Source organism: Acomys minous, assembly GCF_964271855.1.
Source record: "Acomys minous genome assembly, chromosome: 5".
In the NCBI taxonomy this organism is placed as follows: Eukaryota; Metazoa; Chordata; class Mammalia; order Rodentia; family Muridae; genus Acomys; species Acomys minous.
In genome coordinates, this window is record NC_140494.1 from 9,374,291 (window position 1) to 9,391,547 (window position 17,257).

Below are 17,257 nucleotides of genomic sequence, written 5' to 3' on the forward strand. Positions count from 1 at the left end.
CTAGGTCAGTTTCAGGGATGGAGTATTGCAATGCTGCCAGAGAGAATAAATGGGTGTTGCCACCAAGGATGGATGGACGGGTTCTGAAAAAATGTCCTGCACCCCCACCTCCTCTGTGCTTAACTTTCTCTTGTTTCCTATCAGAGGTAAAACATGGCCCTATCTCTATGTATCTATCTATGTATCTATGTATCTATGTATCTATGTATCTATGTATCTATGTATCTATCTATCTATCTATCTATCTATCTATCTATCTATCTATCTACCTACCTACGAATTGTCTATCTATCTGTCATCTGTCATCTATCTTTTATTTTTTGGGAGACAGGGTCTCATGTAGCCCATGCTGATCTCAAATACTATGTAGCCACACTTGATTTTGACATTCCTGCTTCCACCTCTTAAGTGTTGGGATTTCAGACCTGTGTCTCCAGGCTCAGGCCATGCTGTGTTGAGGATGGGGCCCAGGGACTTGTGCATGCTCAGCAAGCACTCTACTAAGATACAACCCTGCTCCCTGCAAACAAGCTTTAGACCACCTCTAAGCTTGTGGAAATGTCTGCAGGCAACATCACATCTTCTCTACATCTTAATGGATTTTTGCATCTCTCTGTGTCTCATTTGAGATGTTTACCACACTGACTCTTGAGCTATGGCCATTTGCTTAACATACCATGTCTCTAGTACCTAAGAGTTCTGAAGGCTTCAACTGCGTGGCGCACCAATGTCTTGCGCTTGGTAAGTACTCAGAACACAAATTCACCCAATGAAGCTGTCTTGTCTGTGATGGCGAAGGCCATCTTTTATGAGTATGCTTGTGTCTGCTCACCGATTCACCCGACATCACCAGTGATGGATGAACCTCATTTTGGGAGTTGTTATTCTCTATTGTGGTTGCTTAGTGTCTTTCATGTCCCTGTGCATAGAAAATGTCACTTAAAAAGATACAAATGAATGGTAACATTATCTCTCGAGACTTTTTTTTTTTGATTTTCATAAAACACCATGTTAACAAGTGGCTTTTCAGATTGTCAGTGTCATGGTGCATCTCCTGAGTCCAGTCTTAGAGGACACAAAAATGGTCTTACAGGATGGCCTGCCTGCCATATATACACATATATATTACCCCAGACACTATGTAGCCCAAGCTGACCCCAAAACCACTGTGATCCTCCTGCCTCAGCCTTCCAAACCTTGAGATCACAGACAAGAGCCAACAGAACCAGCTAAGGGATAGTTTAAAGCTTCCTTTCAAGAGGAATCACTCTAATTTCACCAGTGGAAATGGGCCTTTTGAATTTGTCAGAATTCATTGCCTTGTCAATAGTTAAACATGTCACTCTGGTGCCAGTGAGATGGCTCTGTGCGTCAAGGCCTGAGAATGTGGGTTCAATCCCTGACACATCTGTGAAGAAAGAGAGAAATGAATACCGCAAAGTTATCCTCTGACCTCTACAGGCATGCATATGTGTTCCCCCCAATAGACAAAAAAATAAAATTACAACAAAAATTACATCCCCGCTGTCAGTCTTACATTGAAAAATTGAGATGTGGTCTGTGTAGTCCAGGCTGGCCTCAAACTTTCTATGTAGTCAGGGATGAATTTGAACTCTTTTTTTTTTTAAAAAATATATTTTTTAATGACTTATTTATTTATTATTATGTACATGGTGTTCTGCCTGCATGTACACCCGCACGCCTGAAGAGGGTGTCTCATCACATTATAGATGGTTGTGAGCCACCGTGTGGTTGCTGTGAATTGAACTCAGGACCTCTGGAGGAGCAGTCAGTGTGCTTAACCTCTGAGCCATCTCTCCAGCCCGAATTTGAACTCTTGATCCTCCTGGCTCTAGCTGAGACTACAGGTGTGAACTACCATTTGCTTTGTGTTCTGCTGGCTTTGTGCGTGCTATGTGAGCACTCTCCCGCCTGCTCCCCAGCCCACCCTCACTTCCCTTCCTTTAGGAGTTGACGGTGTTCAGTTATTCCTGTATCCAACTCACTGCCAAATAACTCATTATTGCCTAATGGGTACCTATTGGGAATTTTCTTTTTTGTTGTTTATTTTCCCTATCTGTCCCACTTTAATGTATCAAGAAAGCCAGTGGTGGTGCCTTGAATCCCAGCTCTTGGGAGACTGATGGGTTGGAGGCCAGCCGGTCTATTAGAATGCTCTATCCCACACAGAGCTTGCAGTGAGGCTCTAACTCAAAACAAATCAAGCCGGGAGTGGTGGCACATGCCTTTAATTGCAACACTTGGGATTGGGAGGCAGAGGCAGGCAGATCTCTGTGAGTTCGAGGCCAGTCTGGTCTACAAAGTGAGTCTAGGACTGCCAAGACTATGAGAGAAACCCTGTCTCAGAAAAACTAAAACCAAAACAACCAAAAGCAAATAAAACAAAACAAAAAACAAAAGAAACCCAAAAAACAAAACAAAACAAAACAAAACCCCAAATAACAATAACAATGCCCCAAAATAAAACAAATCAAAACAAAAAATAAGGTATAAAGCCTCTTAGGAAGGACACCTTAGGTTGACCTCCAGCCTCCATATGCCAATGCAAATAGATGTGCAGGTGTTCACACACGAGTACATGCCCACGAACACAAAGGATTGACATGGTGCTACACACATAAACACATGGCAAAAGTCAGGACTCAGGTTCTGTTGTAAGGAGAGCTTGGGGGATTTGTTTCTCGACAGTTTAGAACTAATGGGGCATTTCTTTCTCTGTCTTTGTCTCTCTTTGTCTGTCTGTCTGTCTCCTCTCCTTTCCTCCACCCCTCCCCACCAACACCCCCCCCCCCCCCCCCCGTGGTTGAGATCAAGAGAGCAGGCACAGCCATGCGCCGTGGCATTTCATGGCTGTTTCATTTTAAGCATATAGATGCCTTTTGAAGAACAATGATAAAAATGATGTTGAAGAGCCAAGGCTAGAGAAAATATCTGCCTGTTGTAAAAATAAGAGGCACTTTAATTTTTATTATCTTCCAGTAACGTCTGAGCTTTTCTGTGTTTGGCTTTCAACCGTAAATCATCGTCTCGTCACCACCACCAATCGTTTGTAGACTTTGGAAAACTTATTAACTTTTTGGAAATGAAAAATGTAACTTTGAGGGTTGGGGATGTAGAGACGTTGGGGAAGTACTTGCCTAGCATGCATGAGGTTTAGTCCTAGCACTGGATACACTGGGCATGATGGTACAGTACACAGGTGTAGTCCCAGCACGCTGGCGATAGAGGCAGGAGGGTCACAAATCCATGATCTTTGTTAGCTACATAGTGAGTTCGAGGTCCCCTTCGGGCACAGGAGATCCTGCCTTACCACCACAACAAATTTCATTTTGAATTGTTTATAAAATGCAGAGAATTTTGGGGTGAGCCGTGTTGGGTTTACTTTCTGGCCTGGCCACTTAACTACATGAGTCATTCGCCCTCGGTTTGTTCCCTTGGTTCTGGATTCGACATGACAGTAAAAATGCTTACTTAGGCATAATGGAAGCTTCGATGAGACTAAAACTTGGGAAATTCTTCTCAGACCCTGGAGTATGTCAAGGACTCACTGGATGGTATTTATTGTTTTGGCTTAGGGATCTGGTTTTGGTGATGGCCTGCGTGGACAGGCTGTCTGTGGCGTGAAGGAAAGCAGAGGCAGCTCCCTCCCTCTCATCTCTGCAATATGGGGCAGGAGTGGCCTCCTTTGCGGCTTGGGGAGTGCCAATGTCCTCCTTATTTGTTTTGAGTGTTGGTCACACTTTGACCCTACGTTGCCTTTGGATGCTTGGCTTCTCTTTCTCATCTCATACACGCTAACTCTCAAGGGGACATGCCCTACACCAGACTCAGCAAGCCTTGATGAGCATTATAGACATTCAGAGGTACTGAGATTGGGCAGGTGGGCCTCATCCCAACCTACCTTGCTTGTTTGTTTTTGATTTTTTTGAGACAGGGTTTCTCTGTGTAGCCTTGGTTGGTCTGCACTCTCTTTGTAGACCAGGCTGGCCTTGAACTCACAGAGATCTGCCTACCTCTGCCTCCCAAGTGCTGAGATTAAAGGTGTGCGCCACCACTCCTGGCATTTGTTGTTCTTTGACATGTTTATGCTTAGCATTCTCAAGAGAGGAATGGAGAACGAAGTTTGCTCTTAGGGTGTTTACTACTTACTTTATTGTTGCTCTGACAAAATCCCTGCTGGAAGCAACTTAAAGGAGAAAAGATGTGTTGGGCTCACATTTTCTGTGGCTGTAGTAGGTTTAGGGCAGGGAGCGTGTGACTGTGACTCCTCACGTCTTGGTGAATCAGGCCTGGGGATGTGTCTCAATTGGTAGAGTGACTGATTAACATGCATGAAGCTTATGTTCAGTTCCTAGTACTGCAGGATGTGGTGGTGTATCCCTGTGAATTAGCACTCAGGAGATGGAAACAGAAGAATTAGGAGTTCAAGGTCATTCTCAACATCACAGCAAGTTCAAGATCAGTTTGAGCACAGAAGACCTTGTTTCAAAACAAAACCCACCACCACCACTACCACCATCACCACCATCACCGTCACCACCATCACCACCACCACAACCACCACCACCACCATCACCATCACCACCATCACCACCATCACCACCACCACCATCACCACCATCACCACCATCACCACCACCACAACCACCATCACCACTATCACCACCACCACCACCACAACAACGACAAACAACAACAGAAAACAACAACAACCACCCATTTTAGTAGATCAGGAAACAGAGAGTGGAGGGACAGAAGCAGGGTTTTGCTATAATCCTAAAGGTTCCCCTCTGCCAGCCAGTCCCTATGTAATTTCCATAAACAGTGCCTCAGTTGGAGACTAGGTGCTCAAAGGAGCTTATGGGAGACATTTTGAATTCTTCTAGATCCCCCATTTATTAGTTGATCTTTGTGTGTGTGTGTGTGTGTGTGTGTGTGTGTGTGTGTGTGTGTGCAGACACCAGAAATGCATGTCAGCTGTTACCAGCTAGAGGTACCATGCAGTTGAGCTTCCTGATGTGGGTGGTAGGAACTGAACTCCAGTCTTTTGAAACAGCAGCACACACTTCAATCCCCAGAGAACATTTCGAGCCTCAAAGAGAAACTTTTATCTCTGAGAGTAGTACAGAAAGTGCTTTATAATGAAAATAAAGCACAAAAGTATGGTATTTAAATAGCAGAAGCCAATATAAGAAGAAACAGTCAGACAGTTGGTAGTGTCTTCCTGGGCGTGAGAATGGGATGAGGGTTGGGTAAAAGACAGCCATTTTTCATAGTTAATGTCATATTCTGGCTTTAAATTATGTACATGTGCAGCTTCAATAAAAATATAGTCTCTAAGATATTAAACCCAAACATTATTTTAAATCTACACCACTTAAAGATCCAGGGCAGGGTACAGGGTGGGGAAGGAATATACGTTATGAATGTCTGTGGTATAATACTGCCAAATATTTGGTAGCAGTTCTTAAGAACATTCATCCAAATTCCTTGACTCTGAAATTGAGTGAAAGAGGTTTGAGATTATCCATCTTTATAACCAGTGTGGCGTCTTTCCAAACACATTTGCCTGCCCATGTGCACTGCATTAAAAGCAATAATAAAGCTAATCAAAGGGGCCTCCCACAAAATATTTTTGCTACATAGACCAGACCACAACATTTTTCCTATGCCTACTGTCAGCAGTGATGTGTCAATGGTGAGAAGCTGTAATGGCCTAAAGAAGTCTAGCCGGAGAGAGTGTATTGCATGTTTATTATGGTTTGTGATAACTATGGGCCATGGCAGGCAAAGAGAGACGTCCTGACTTCCTCTGGGAAGTCAGACCATAATTTGATTTGAACCTGTGAAGAGGGCTGGATAATGAAATACTTACCATATACTGAGCTAGCTTCCTGTATGCTGGACACTGCTCATTGCTTTGGATGTATCAAGATATTTCATAAATGTGATTTTATTTAGACTATGGACTTCAGCCTTTCTGAGGGGAAAGGAGGAGGAGTAGGTGTGGGGGAGAGGGAAGAGGGTGGGGAGGGGCTGGGAGGAGAGGAGGGAGGGGAATCTGCAGTTGGGATGGGATATATGAGAGAAGAATAAAAGAAGAAAGTGAGGAGGAAAGAAAATGAAAGGAAGGAAGGGAGGAAGGAAGGAAGAATCGAAGGAAGAAGCCCTCTTGCAAACACAAAGTGGATGATGCCCAAGGAACAGAACCAGAGTCTGTCCTACAAATGCCTGAATACATGTGCCTGTACACAAGTGTACACACACACACACATACACACACACACACACACATACACACACACACACAGTTCAGGGGAAAATTATTGCCACCTTCCTTCTGGTGGTCAGGTACTTATCACACACAGCATGTTCTCTGATGTTGAGGAGGGGACCACACTCCATGACCATCTACATGGTAGAGTAGCCTAAGAGACCCCCCCAACCACTGACAGGATTCATAACATTCCTGCCCCCTGCTTGGGGGCAAAATAAAGAGCAAAGATGGGGGATCATATTCCAGCTCACTGACTGTGGGTATGAAGCGAACTGCAGCTTCACCCAGCCTGCCTGCAACTTTGAACTGAGGAACTTGATGCAGTTGGTTGAGCAAATCAGTTCGTGTGGTTGGGAAAAGAAGTGATGTGTGATTGACTGGAGCCATTCACAGAGCTGGTTGGAGCTTTTGGGGGGCATTGCCAAGCTCCTGGTTCCTAGTATGCCTGCTGTTATCAACAAGGGTTGGCTTGATCTGTCTAATGTAAGTGAAAGAAGCTCACAGTTGATGCTCTGTCTACACAGAGGTGAGCATGCTCTCCTCTCAACAAATTAGCACTCGGGAAGCGCTTGCAAATGAGAGATTAAATTTCCTTGTTTTGGTTGGAAAGCTCTCTTGGTCTCTGTCAGCAAATGTGCTATGGCATTCTTTCCGTAGAGGGCTGGCTTTCAGGTCACTTGTTATTTTTATTTCTTTTGTTCTTGCTGTTTGGTGTCCAGCTCTCTGGGAGAGTGTGGACAGGAACTCTTGTCCCCACATGGGACCATTTCCAGCGGGTGGAGACAGGGTTGAAGGTAGAGCAGGCCAGATAAAATTCAGCATGCTTTATTTAATTTGTATTTCAAAGAAGACGTACAGCCTTTTGAGAGACATATATTCCAGATTCCGCCATGGGATGTGCTTGGACTAAAAACATCCTGTTTGCCTGCAGTTGAAATTGAGCTAGTATGACATACTTGTCTTCACCACCTCTAAGCAGCTCAAAGTCTCATGTGGAGGGAGATGACATGGACTTGGGACAGTCTCGTGGCTGGAAGGGGATGCAGAAGTGCTGCTCTGTCACCATGTCCCGTGGTCACCAGGACAGAAAAGAACTTGGTTTCCTTGAGTTCTCAAGCCATGGTGAGGAGAGCCAAGGGTTTATTTGCCTTTGGCGCATCCCTAGCAAATATGATAAGGAGTATGTGAGCTGGGGAGATGGCTCAGTGAGTAAGGTGCTGGTCACTGTGTGAGCATCTGAGTTTGATCCCCAGAATCGACATGGTAGAAGAAAAATATACAAGTTGTCCTCTGACCTCTACAGTTGTGTCATAGCAGCTGCACACATACACACATGAGCTCACACACAAAGGAAATAAAAAGGAATATATATACACATACAAATTTACACACATATATGTATATATATGTATGCATATATATGTATACATGCATATATATATATTTTGTTTGTTTGTTAGAGATGGAGTCAGAAAGATCAAAATTTCAAGGTCCTCCTCAGCTACACAATGAGATAAACACCAGAGTGAGCTATATCAGACCCTATCTCAGAAGACCATGCTAGCCAAATGCTCTGCATGCCCAGTTCACAATCTTTTCTTTAGCCACTCACCTATGCACAGGCTAAGTTGACTTCCTGTCTTGGCTATTGTGAATGGTTTTATACTAAGCACGGTTGTTTAGGTGTTTCTCTTAGATATTGAATTAGGCCTTTTGGGTAATAGCCATTCTGTCTGGGGTGAGAGAATCTCAGTATAAATTTGATGTGCAATTCCTTGATTATTAAAGTCATTGGCCATTTTTGCACCAACTTATTGGCTACTTGTAGTTTTGAGATGCCCACTCAAGTCTTCTGTTTATTTTAAGGTTGGATTATTTGTTTTTTGTTTGTTGTTTGTTCTTTATATATTAAGAATATTAATCCCCTGTCAACTGAGTAAGCGGCAAAGGCTTCCTCTCATTCTTCCGGTTGCCCCTCTCTTCAGTGCATTGGTCACTCCCCGGATGAGCAGCGCATTGGTTACTCCCCGGATGAGCAGAAGGCCTTTGATTTGCCAGGATCCCGTTTGTCAATTCTTGTTTTTATTTCCTTGGCTACTGGAAGCCAATCCAGGAAATAGTTGTCTGTGCCAATATTTTGAAATATTTCCAGTAAGCTTTCTTCTAGTAGTTTTGAGTTTTATATTATAGTCTTTCATGCGTTTTTGAATAGATTCTTTTATAGGCTGAGAAACAGGAGACTGGCTTTTCTCTTCTCCATGTGCCTATTCAAGGTTCCCGAGCAGCATCTGCTGAAAAGTCTGTCTTTGCTCCAAGGTCTGGTTTTGGCACTTTTGTTAAGAATCAGTTGGCTGACACTTCATGGATTTATTTCTGGGTCATCTATTCTGTTTCATCAGGCAACGTGTCTACTTTTGAGCCAATACTACAGTTTTTGTTACATTGACTCTGTAGTATATGGAACTTAAGACCAGGTATTGCAATACCTCCTACACTGCTCTTTTTGCTTGGGATTGATTTGGTTATTTGGGGTCTTTTGTGTTCTTGCAGAATCTTACTGGTATCCTGGTAGGTATTATATTAAATTTACAGATTGCTTTGAACCTTATGGCCATTTTAATAGCTTTGATTCTCTGGATCTGTGAATATGGGTGGCCTTTCCACTTCCTAGTATCTCTTCAAATTCATTCTTCAGGGTTTTTCACTGAAGAGGTCTTTCACATCCTTAGTTAGATTCATTCCTATGTAGGAGAGTTTATTTCTCAGTGAGTTAATTGTTGATAATATAGAAAAGTTACTGACGTTTGAATGCTTATTTTGTATTCTGCTACCTTAAGAATTGATCAGATCTGAAAGTCCTTTAGTATAGTCCATTTCATTTCCCATGCAGAGACTCATACCCTTAGCATGTTGGCGTAGCATAAATCCCCCCTTCTTTGTCACTGTACCTTTTATTTCTTTCTCTTATCTAATTTATCTGGCTAATATTTCTAATACTATTTTGAGTAAGACTGGTCAGAGTGGGCACAAGTGTGTCAGTCCTGATATTACATGAAGTGTTCTAAGTTTCCCTCATTAGTGTGATGTTAGTTACACATTAGCCACGTGTAACCTCTATTGTGTTGAGGTGTCACTCTTCTACACCTAACTTACTCAATACTTTTCTCACAAAGTGATGCTGGATTTTATCAAAGGCCTTTCCTGCAACTGCTAAACTGATTGCATAAGTTTTTCTTGATTTATCATGTTTACTGATCTGCATACAGTGATCCATCCTTGCATTCCTGGAATAAACACTGTTTCACCATGGCATCTGATCTATTAGTGTGCTAGTGAACTTGTTTTGAAATATTTTATTAAGAATACTGTGTTTGTCATGGATCTACCCCCATCACTGTTGCTTTCTATGTTTGTTTGTTTGTTTCTTTTCTATGTGTATGTCCTTATCATGTTTTATGGCTCTGTCTAACTAGGTTCATAGAATAAGTTTGAAAACATTCTTTTCTATTTTATGGATGAGCTTAAGGAACATTGTTGTTAATTTTTCTTTAAGGGTCTGGTAAAAATCCACTAACAGATCCATCCAGTCCTGCCCTTTTCTTTACTTTGAGATCTTTTATATTTGATTTAATGGTAGTACTTGCTATTGATGTATTTGTGTTTCTTATATCTTCTTGGTTCATATACAATAATGGAATCAGTCCTTTTCTTCTAGGTTTTCTAACTTAATGGCACACACTTAAAAAAAATACTCCCTAGTGATCTTTGAGTGCATAGCCCTTATGATCTTTGAATTTCATTGAATTGTCTATAATCTCTTCCTTTTCATCTATAGAATTATTTAGACATCTCATCTCTCCACTTTCTGGTCATTATGTCATTATGTCTAGGGGCCTCACATACGCTAGACAAGTGCTCTATCACTGACCTATATTATATATTGCCCAACCCTTTTTAGTTCTTATTTTTTTTAAAAAAATATATTGAGAAAGGGTCTCAATGTATTGCCAAGGCTGGCCTCGAACTTCTGGTCCTCCTGTCTCAACTTTCCAAGTGGGTAGCATTGCAGGCCTGCAGAGCTAGATCGATGCCTTTCTTTCTTTTTTTTTTAAATTTTATTTGTAAGACAAAGTCCAAGCCGGGCAGTGGTGGCGCATGCCTTTAATCCCAGCACTTGGGAGGCAGAGGCAGGCAGATCGCTATGAGTTTGAGGCCAGCCTGGTCTACAAAGTGAGTCCAGGACAGCCAAGGCTACACAGAGAAACCCTGTCTCTAAAAACAAAACAAACAACAACAACAACAAAAAGACAAAGCCGTGCTTTGTTACACTGGCTGGCCTGCTACTCTCCACGTAGATCACGCTGAACTGGCACTCACAGAGATCCATCTGTTTCTGCCTTCTATGTGCTGGAATTAAAGGTGTGCACCACCATACCTGCTCCTTGAATAGTTAGTTACTTTTGATCACAGTGTGTCCATGTATGATGGAAAATGAATTCCATTGCTGTAATGATCTAAAGATGACACTGTTCAACAGTGACCCAGGTAGAGGGGACACTGTGTGATGCTGACCCAGGTAGAGGGGACACTGTGTGATGCTGACCTGGGTAGAGGGGACACTGTGAGATGCTGACCCAGGTAGAGGGGACATTGTGTGATGCTGACTCAGGTAGATGGGACACTATGTGATGCTGACCAGGTAGAGGTGACACTGTATGATGCTGACCCAGGTAGATGGGACACTATATGATGTAGACCCAGGTAGAGGAGACACTATGTGATGCTGACCAGGTAGAGGGGACATTGTGTGATGCAGACCCAGGTAGAGGGGACACTATGTGATGTAGACCCAGGTAGAGGGGACACTATGTGATGCTGACCAGGTAGAGGGGACATTGTGTGATGCAGACTCAGGTAGAGGGGACACTGAGGAGGTATCTGTCCATTACTGACCTCCATAGAGGGGACACTGTGCGACACTAGTCTAGGATGATGCGACAGCATGTCCATTTCCAATTCAAATGCAGGTAACACTGTCCTTCAGATTTGCAAGTACAAGTGACATGATCACCCCCTTGCTGAAATGACAACTTCTTGAAAAACAATGTTTTTAAGAAACTGGGCAGGAGTTTTGGTTTTCTGATAGAACCTGGCTTTCTTTTTACTGTCTACCTTCAGTGTGAGCATGTAAACCAGCAGAAAACAAAAAGTTGCTTGTATTGAAAAAATCCCAGTGTGTATGGTGTTCATGTGTGTGACAGTGCACGTATGCATGCTATAGTGTGCCTGTGGAGGTCAGGGGTCAACCTCAGGTGTTGGTATCCCTTCTACCTTGTTTAATGCAGGGCCTTTGATTATCCATGACTGTGCCTGACAGGCTAGCTAGCCCAGAAGCCTGGGAAGCCTATGTCCCTGGCTGCCATCTTGCTTTAAGAGCACTGGGATCACAGAAGCACGCTACTATGTTTGGCACCTCATGGGTTCCTGGGATCTCTGGTCAAGTCTTTGCACTCATGTGGTAAACACGCCATCCACTGAGCCATCTCCTCAGCCTATGCTCCTGTTTTGTCAAAGGTGGCTGTCCCTGAAGATCTCTGCCCAGTCAGTCCAGTGAGGGACCCTGTCTCAAAAGCACAAGGTGAGGCTGGAAAGATGTCTTAGTGAGTGAAAGTATTTGCCGTGCAAGCCTACCGACCTGGGTTTGATCTCTGGAACCTATGGTGGAAGGAAATAATTGACTTCTGAAAATTCTTCTTTGATCTCTACATATGTGATGTGGTTTTACACACACACACACACACACACACACACACACACACACACACACAGGGGAGAAATAAAAAGAAAAAAAAATCTGGTCTCCATATACATGCATGTTCTCTGTTCCATACTCAAATAAAAATAAGTTTCTGAAGAAGAGTATGAGATATTGGTGTCTCCACGAATACTCGTTGAAAGACTGGTGATTCGGTGTAGAAGGTGAACTAAGTCACCTGAGTCTGTATGTGTCTTCTCAGACAGGGAGATGCACTTTGTAAAGCCCCTGAAGATGTCCAGGCTCTGTGCATTTGTACCTTCAATTAATTAAAAAATATATACATACTTATATAATTTTAAAAGAACAAAGAACCATAAAACTACTCATGCACAAATGGTAAAAAGAAGCAAAGCAGAGACTGCATCTTCTTCCCTGCAGACCTCTGCCTGCCATGTTATCACCTTAGGTGATGTGTGTTTTCCTTCCTCCTTGATGCTTCGTGTTCTGGACCAGAAAGTGGCCAGTAGCAATTCAGATGTCAAAGGCAGCCACGCAGTGGCAGAGGCCTTCTTCAAGACAACACGCCGTGGGCTTACATACAAGAGGAAGCTGCCCTGACATCAGTGGGAGAGGTTACTATGCACCGTGTCTGAGCACACGGGAGCCTGTGCACATCAGTGGGAGAGGTTACTATGCACCGTGTCTGAGCACACGGGAGCCTGTGCACATGGTGGTGGTGATGAAGCTCTGAGCTGGTTTCACTGTAGCTACAGGAATTTCCAAATCCTGCTTCATCTTTTCCTCATGAGCCTAGAGTCAGCCATCAGCATGCCACTGTGTGGGTGACCTTAGTATTTATCTAAGGAAAGAGTGTTGCTGGTTTCGACATTCTCTTCAAGGCAATGGAGCTGCCAGGGATGCAGACACAAACAGATCAGTGACATTTGATTACTGACTTTTAAATGTCAGCTACCTGCCCCCTTTAGGAAAAGAGGAGAATTAAATACTTTCTTGGGGGCATCTCCATGTAAGTTTTTCTCTTAAAATGTTTTTAACTTATTTTTTTTGTGTGGTACATGTGCATGTGTACATATGTGTGCAGGTGTGTGTACATGTGTGCATGTACATGTGTTCAGGGACATATAAAGGCCAGAGGATCAGGTGTCTTTCTCAGTCTCCCCACATCTTTTTTTTTTCTTGTTTGGTTTGGCTTTTTATATTTGTGACAGAGTCACTATGTAGCCCTGTCTGGCCTAGAACTCACTACTTAAACCAAGCTGGTCTCAAACTCACTGAGACCTGCCAGACTCAGCCTCCTAAGTGCTGAGATTACAGGCGTGCACAGTCATACCCACTTCTAGGCTATGTTTTGGGCCAGATGTCTTTGTTGTTGTTGTTGTTGCTGGTTTGTTTTCAATACAAGGCTTCTCTGCATATCCCTGCCTGTCCTGGACTCACTTTGTAGACCAGGCTGGCCTTGAACTCACAGAGACTCACCTGTGTCTGCCTTCCGAGTGCTGGGATTAAAGGCGTGCGCCACCACACCTGGCTCAGATATCTTGATGAACCTGAGCTCATTTAGTTGGCTGGATCGGCTGCCAGCAAGCCTCAGACATCCTCTCACTCTCTCTCCCTAGTGCGTTGACTTCAGGTGAGTACCACAGTGCCTGTTTTGTATGTGGGTGCTAGGGATTTGAACTCAGCTCCTCATGCTGTTGCTGCAAGCAGTTTACCAACTGAGCCATATCCTTAGCCCCCTGAGCTCTACTCATCAGAAATTGAGAACCCAGTATTTATTGGTGCTCTTGAACTTTTCCAGTGTTCTCCTAGTATGGTTTTAGTAGTTCATCTGATTTATTGCTGTTTATTTGTTTGTTAATTTTTTTTTTTATAGACAAGATGTCTCTCTGTAGTCAAGGCTGGCCTCCAACTTGAGATCTTGCTGCCTCAGCTGCCTGAGTGCTGAGATTGCAGGTGTTCACGATCATCTTGAGTCATTGCTTTGGTTTTTAGTCCCATCTTCTAAACTTTATGACACCATGAATGGGTCATCCCAAGGTGGGTGTTTAGTTCTTCTTCTTTTTTTCATATTTGTCTTTTGAAGAGTTATCCTTGAGAGCCTCCAACAGACCAGTTTTCTGACCTAATGGGAGGTAAGTGCAAAGTGGCCCTAAAAGTGAATATTGAGAACAACACCCTTGCTCCTATAAATCTGGTGGCCCTGTGTAAAACGTTGGTGCCTCTTTGTCTGTCAGCCTCTCCTGGAGGCCTGTCCCCCCACGCAGTCATCGGGAGTGCTGTACCTGAGAAGATTTTAAGTAAATACCATCCCGAGGCCAATGTGTGCGAACTGTCAGTTTGTATCCGTGTGATGTGAGAGTGCCGCTGCCCCGCACCATGAGTCACTCAGGATTACCCTATGGAGAGCTTTGCCTTCTGCCTGAAGGATTAGGGAGGCAGGGTTTAGGTGCCGTCCATCAGCCCCGTCTTTCAGGGCACGCTAGTAAAGTCATCCTGCATCTGACCCACAGTTGATGCTCTCTACTTCCAAGGCTCAGAGAAAGGTCACCTAAAGGTAATGGAATATTTTTTGTCAAGGTAGCAGAGTCGTGCTCTCTAAGCTGGCCTGGGAAAATGCTGGCTGGAGTGGATGACAGGGAGGTGGGGGCGGGGGGAGGGAGTTTACAGAACAGAAAGAAGGGAGGCGGCTCAGTGCCCTGGGCACTTCTAAAAAGTATCCTCCTCCCTCATAGTTGTTAATGCTACTTTTAAGAATAATCCTGCTGAAATGCAGGCTCAAGATGTTCCCAGAGGAGAATGGATGTTCAGCACCACATGGTTGCTAAACGGATGAGCAAGGAGGAGTTTTCTCAATGGGTCATCTGGCCTTGCTTTTCTTTTCTGTTTCTTCATTGGTGCTGCGTGTGTGCGTGCGTGCGTGCGTGCATGCGTGGGTGTCTACGACATGGACACTTTCAGTGCTGGCAACTTCATATTCCTTAGTGTCTGTTAGCCACTCTGGGCAGATGTTTTGTTTTTTTTTAAAAATATTATTTATTATTATGTATACAGTGCTCTGCCTGCATGTACACCTGCAGGCCGGACAAGGACATCAGATCACATTAGAGATGGTTTTGAGCCACCATGTGGTTGCTGGGAATTGAACTCAGGACCTCTGGAGGAGCAGTTGGTGCCCTTAAGCTCTGAGCCATCTCTCCAGCCCGAGGCTAAATTCTTAATCCACTAATGTATTCACTTCTATGGAATTTAAAATGCCTAGTTCCTTCCTGCTTTTGTATTGCTGATGACTGAACCCTTGACCTTTCATGTACTATACTCACGACTTAGCACTGAACTATATGTGCATCCCATATTCTATGTTAAATGGATCTAGCATTCACAAGGAGACAACTCTTGCCCCCTTCCTGTGGGGAAGCAAGAGTGAATTGAAGTGCTGTGCAGTTTTCAAGGGTCAAATAGGGCATCAGGGCTCCTAGATCCCAAGTTGCTAGAGCGCACCAATCCAGGACTCCATCCAAGCCCATGAAAGGTGTATACCCACTCTCACAGAGCGTCGGGTTTCTTGAACACATATCACTTTGGGTATTGAGACAACTGGACAAACGATAAATTGGGATACCCTATAACAGCCTCTAGAAGTCAGCCCCGTCCCATCCATCTTAAGCGGCAGCTCCTATATCAGCATCCTCTTGGTTCTTCTTTGGAATTTGTCTTATCAGCTTGTCTGTCTTGCTATGCTTTTTTTTTTTTCCTTTTTGGTTTTGGGTTTTGGTCTGTCTTCTGTCAGGTGGCATCCTCCTTCCCTCTTTCCCTCCCGGCTTCCTCTTTCTGCTGGCCTGATTGTTTTAAGCAACAGCTCCCTGAAGGTTGCTGCTTCTTAGGCCTGCTGTGCGGTGTGGTGCTGCACACGTGGCTGACCTTTTGTACGGGGCACCATTCTTGGTAGCCTCCGCGTGTTCTATTCCTGTCATTGGCGCCAAGCCCAGGGTTTCCTTCAGCAGAGGGCTTTCCCTGCTCTAGTACATGAGGCTAATGTCACTCATTTCCATTTACTGCTGACCTCTAGGAAGCCTCCTCATCTCTGCAGTCCAGCACACCATGTAGAATTTAAGCTTCCTCTCCAGCAATGGAAGGCGGACTGCCTAGGTAGACGGAGGACTCTTGCCGAGCATCTGGAGTCTTCATGTTCTGCAAACGCCAAGCCAAATACAACTCCTCTGCACTGCAGATCTTGTTTTCTGCTGTACTCTGGCTGAAGGAGTGGGTCCTGAAAGCATTTCCACCACCACGGCCAAGCGCTGCCAGGGCTGCACCTGCCGCCGCCGCCGCCCCCTCCGCTGCCTGGGGCTCGGGTATTGGTAGACGCGGGCTCGGCGCTGCCGCGGCTCTATGGTGGCTACCAGACGGATTGGGTTTGTGGCGGCCAGTGGAATGCCATGCTGGGCTACTTGTCAGCGCTGTGCCAGGCTTGTGCCTATCCGGGCGGCGACGGCCTGGAGTTGGTGGTCATGTTCCCTGGGGGCCTGGGCAAGGACCGACTGGCCGAGTGGGGCCGTCGGTGCCAGGCGGAGCGGCAGACTGCGCAACTGATCGTGGGACACGTGGGCAACAAGGGCACCCCTCCCTGGGCAGATGTTTTTAACGTCTTGATTATATGTAAAAAGTAAAGCAATCCTTCTTAGAGTGGTGGAGCTCATCAAGTACTCGGGAAAGGGAACAGGAAGTTTAACGCAGGGCAGATGTGTTAGGGGAGATGCTAGGTTGGGAAGGCAGTTTCCCGGCAAGCTCTAGGGCCTGCATTTGATCGCCAGGCTCCATATGAAAAAGCTGGGCACGGCGGTGCCTAGTTATAAGCCCAGTGCTACGGAGGTGTGCACAGTGAGCCTCAGGCCAAGGAGCCTCAGGCCAAGATTCGCGTTAAAAATCACACGAATACAAACTGTCTTACAAAATGGGGCTTGGTGTCTGAAGAACAACAGCCCAGGTTGTTTCCTGGCACCTGCATGTATACATGGGAGCCTGTGAGGTCCCACATGTACAAACACACATGCACGCACGCACGCACGCACGCACACACAAAGATCAATGGAAGATTTTGGTTTTGGTTTCTCTGGAACTGACTCCCTCCCTCCCTCCCTCCCTCCCTCCCTCCCTCCCTCCCTCCCTCCCTCCCTCTCTCT

The 17,257-nt window shown here is 44.8% G+C and overlaps 1 protein-coding gene across 1 annotated transcript in view; it reads left to right on the forward strand.

Moving 5' to 3' along the window:
* LOC311597534 (constitutive coactivator of PPAR-gamma-like protein 2) overlaps positions 1–16,744 on the forward strand; it is a gene marked incomplete at both ends in the record, with an annotated part of 24,951 nt that extends 8,207 nt beyond the window's left edge. Inside the window, one exon of the mRNA XM_084781727.1 lies at positions 16,352–16,744. Coding sequence (XP_084637853.1) covers positions 16,352–16,744 — 393 coding nt within the window. The remainder of the gene's footprint in view (positions 1–16,351) is intronic.
* Between the last annotated feature and the right edge of the window lie 513 nt (positions 16,745–17,257).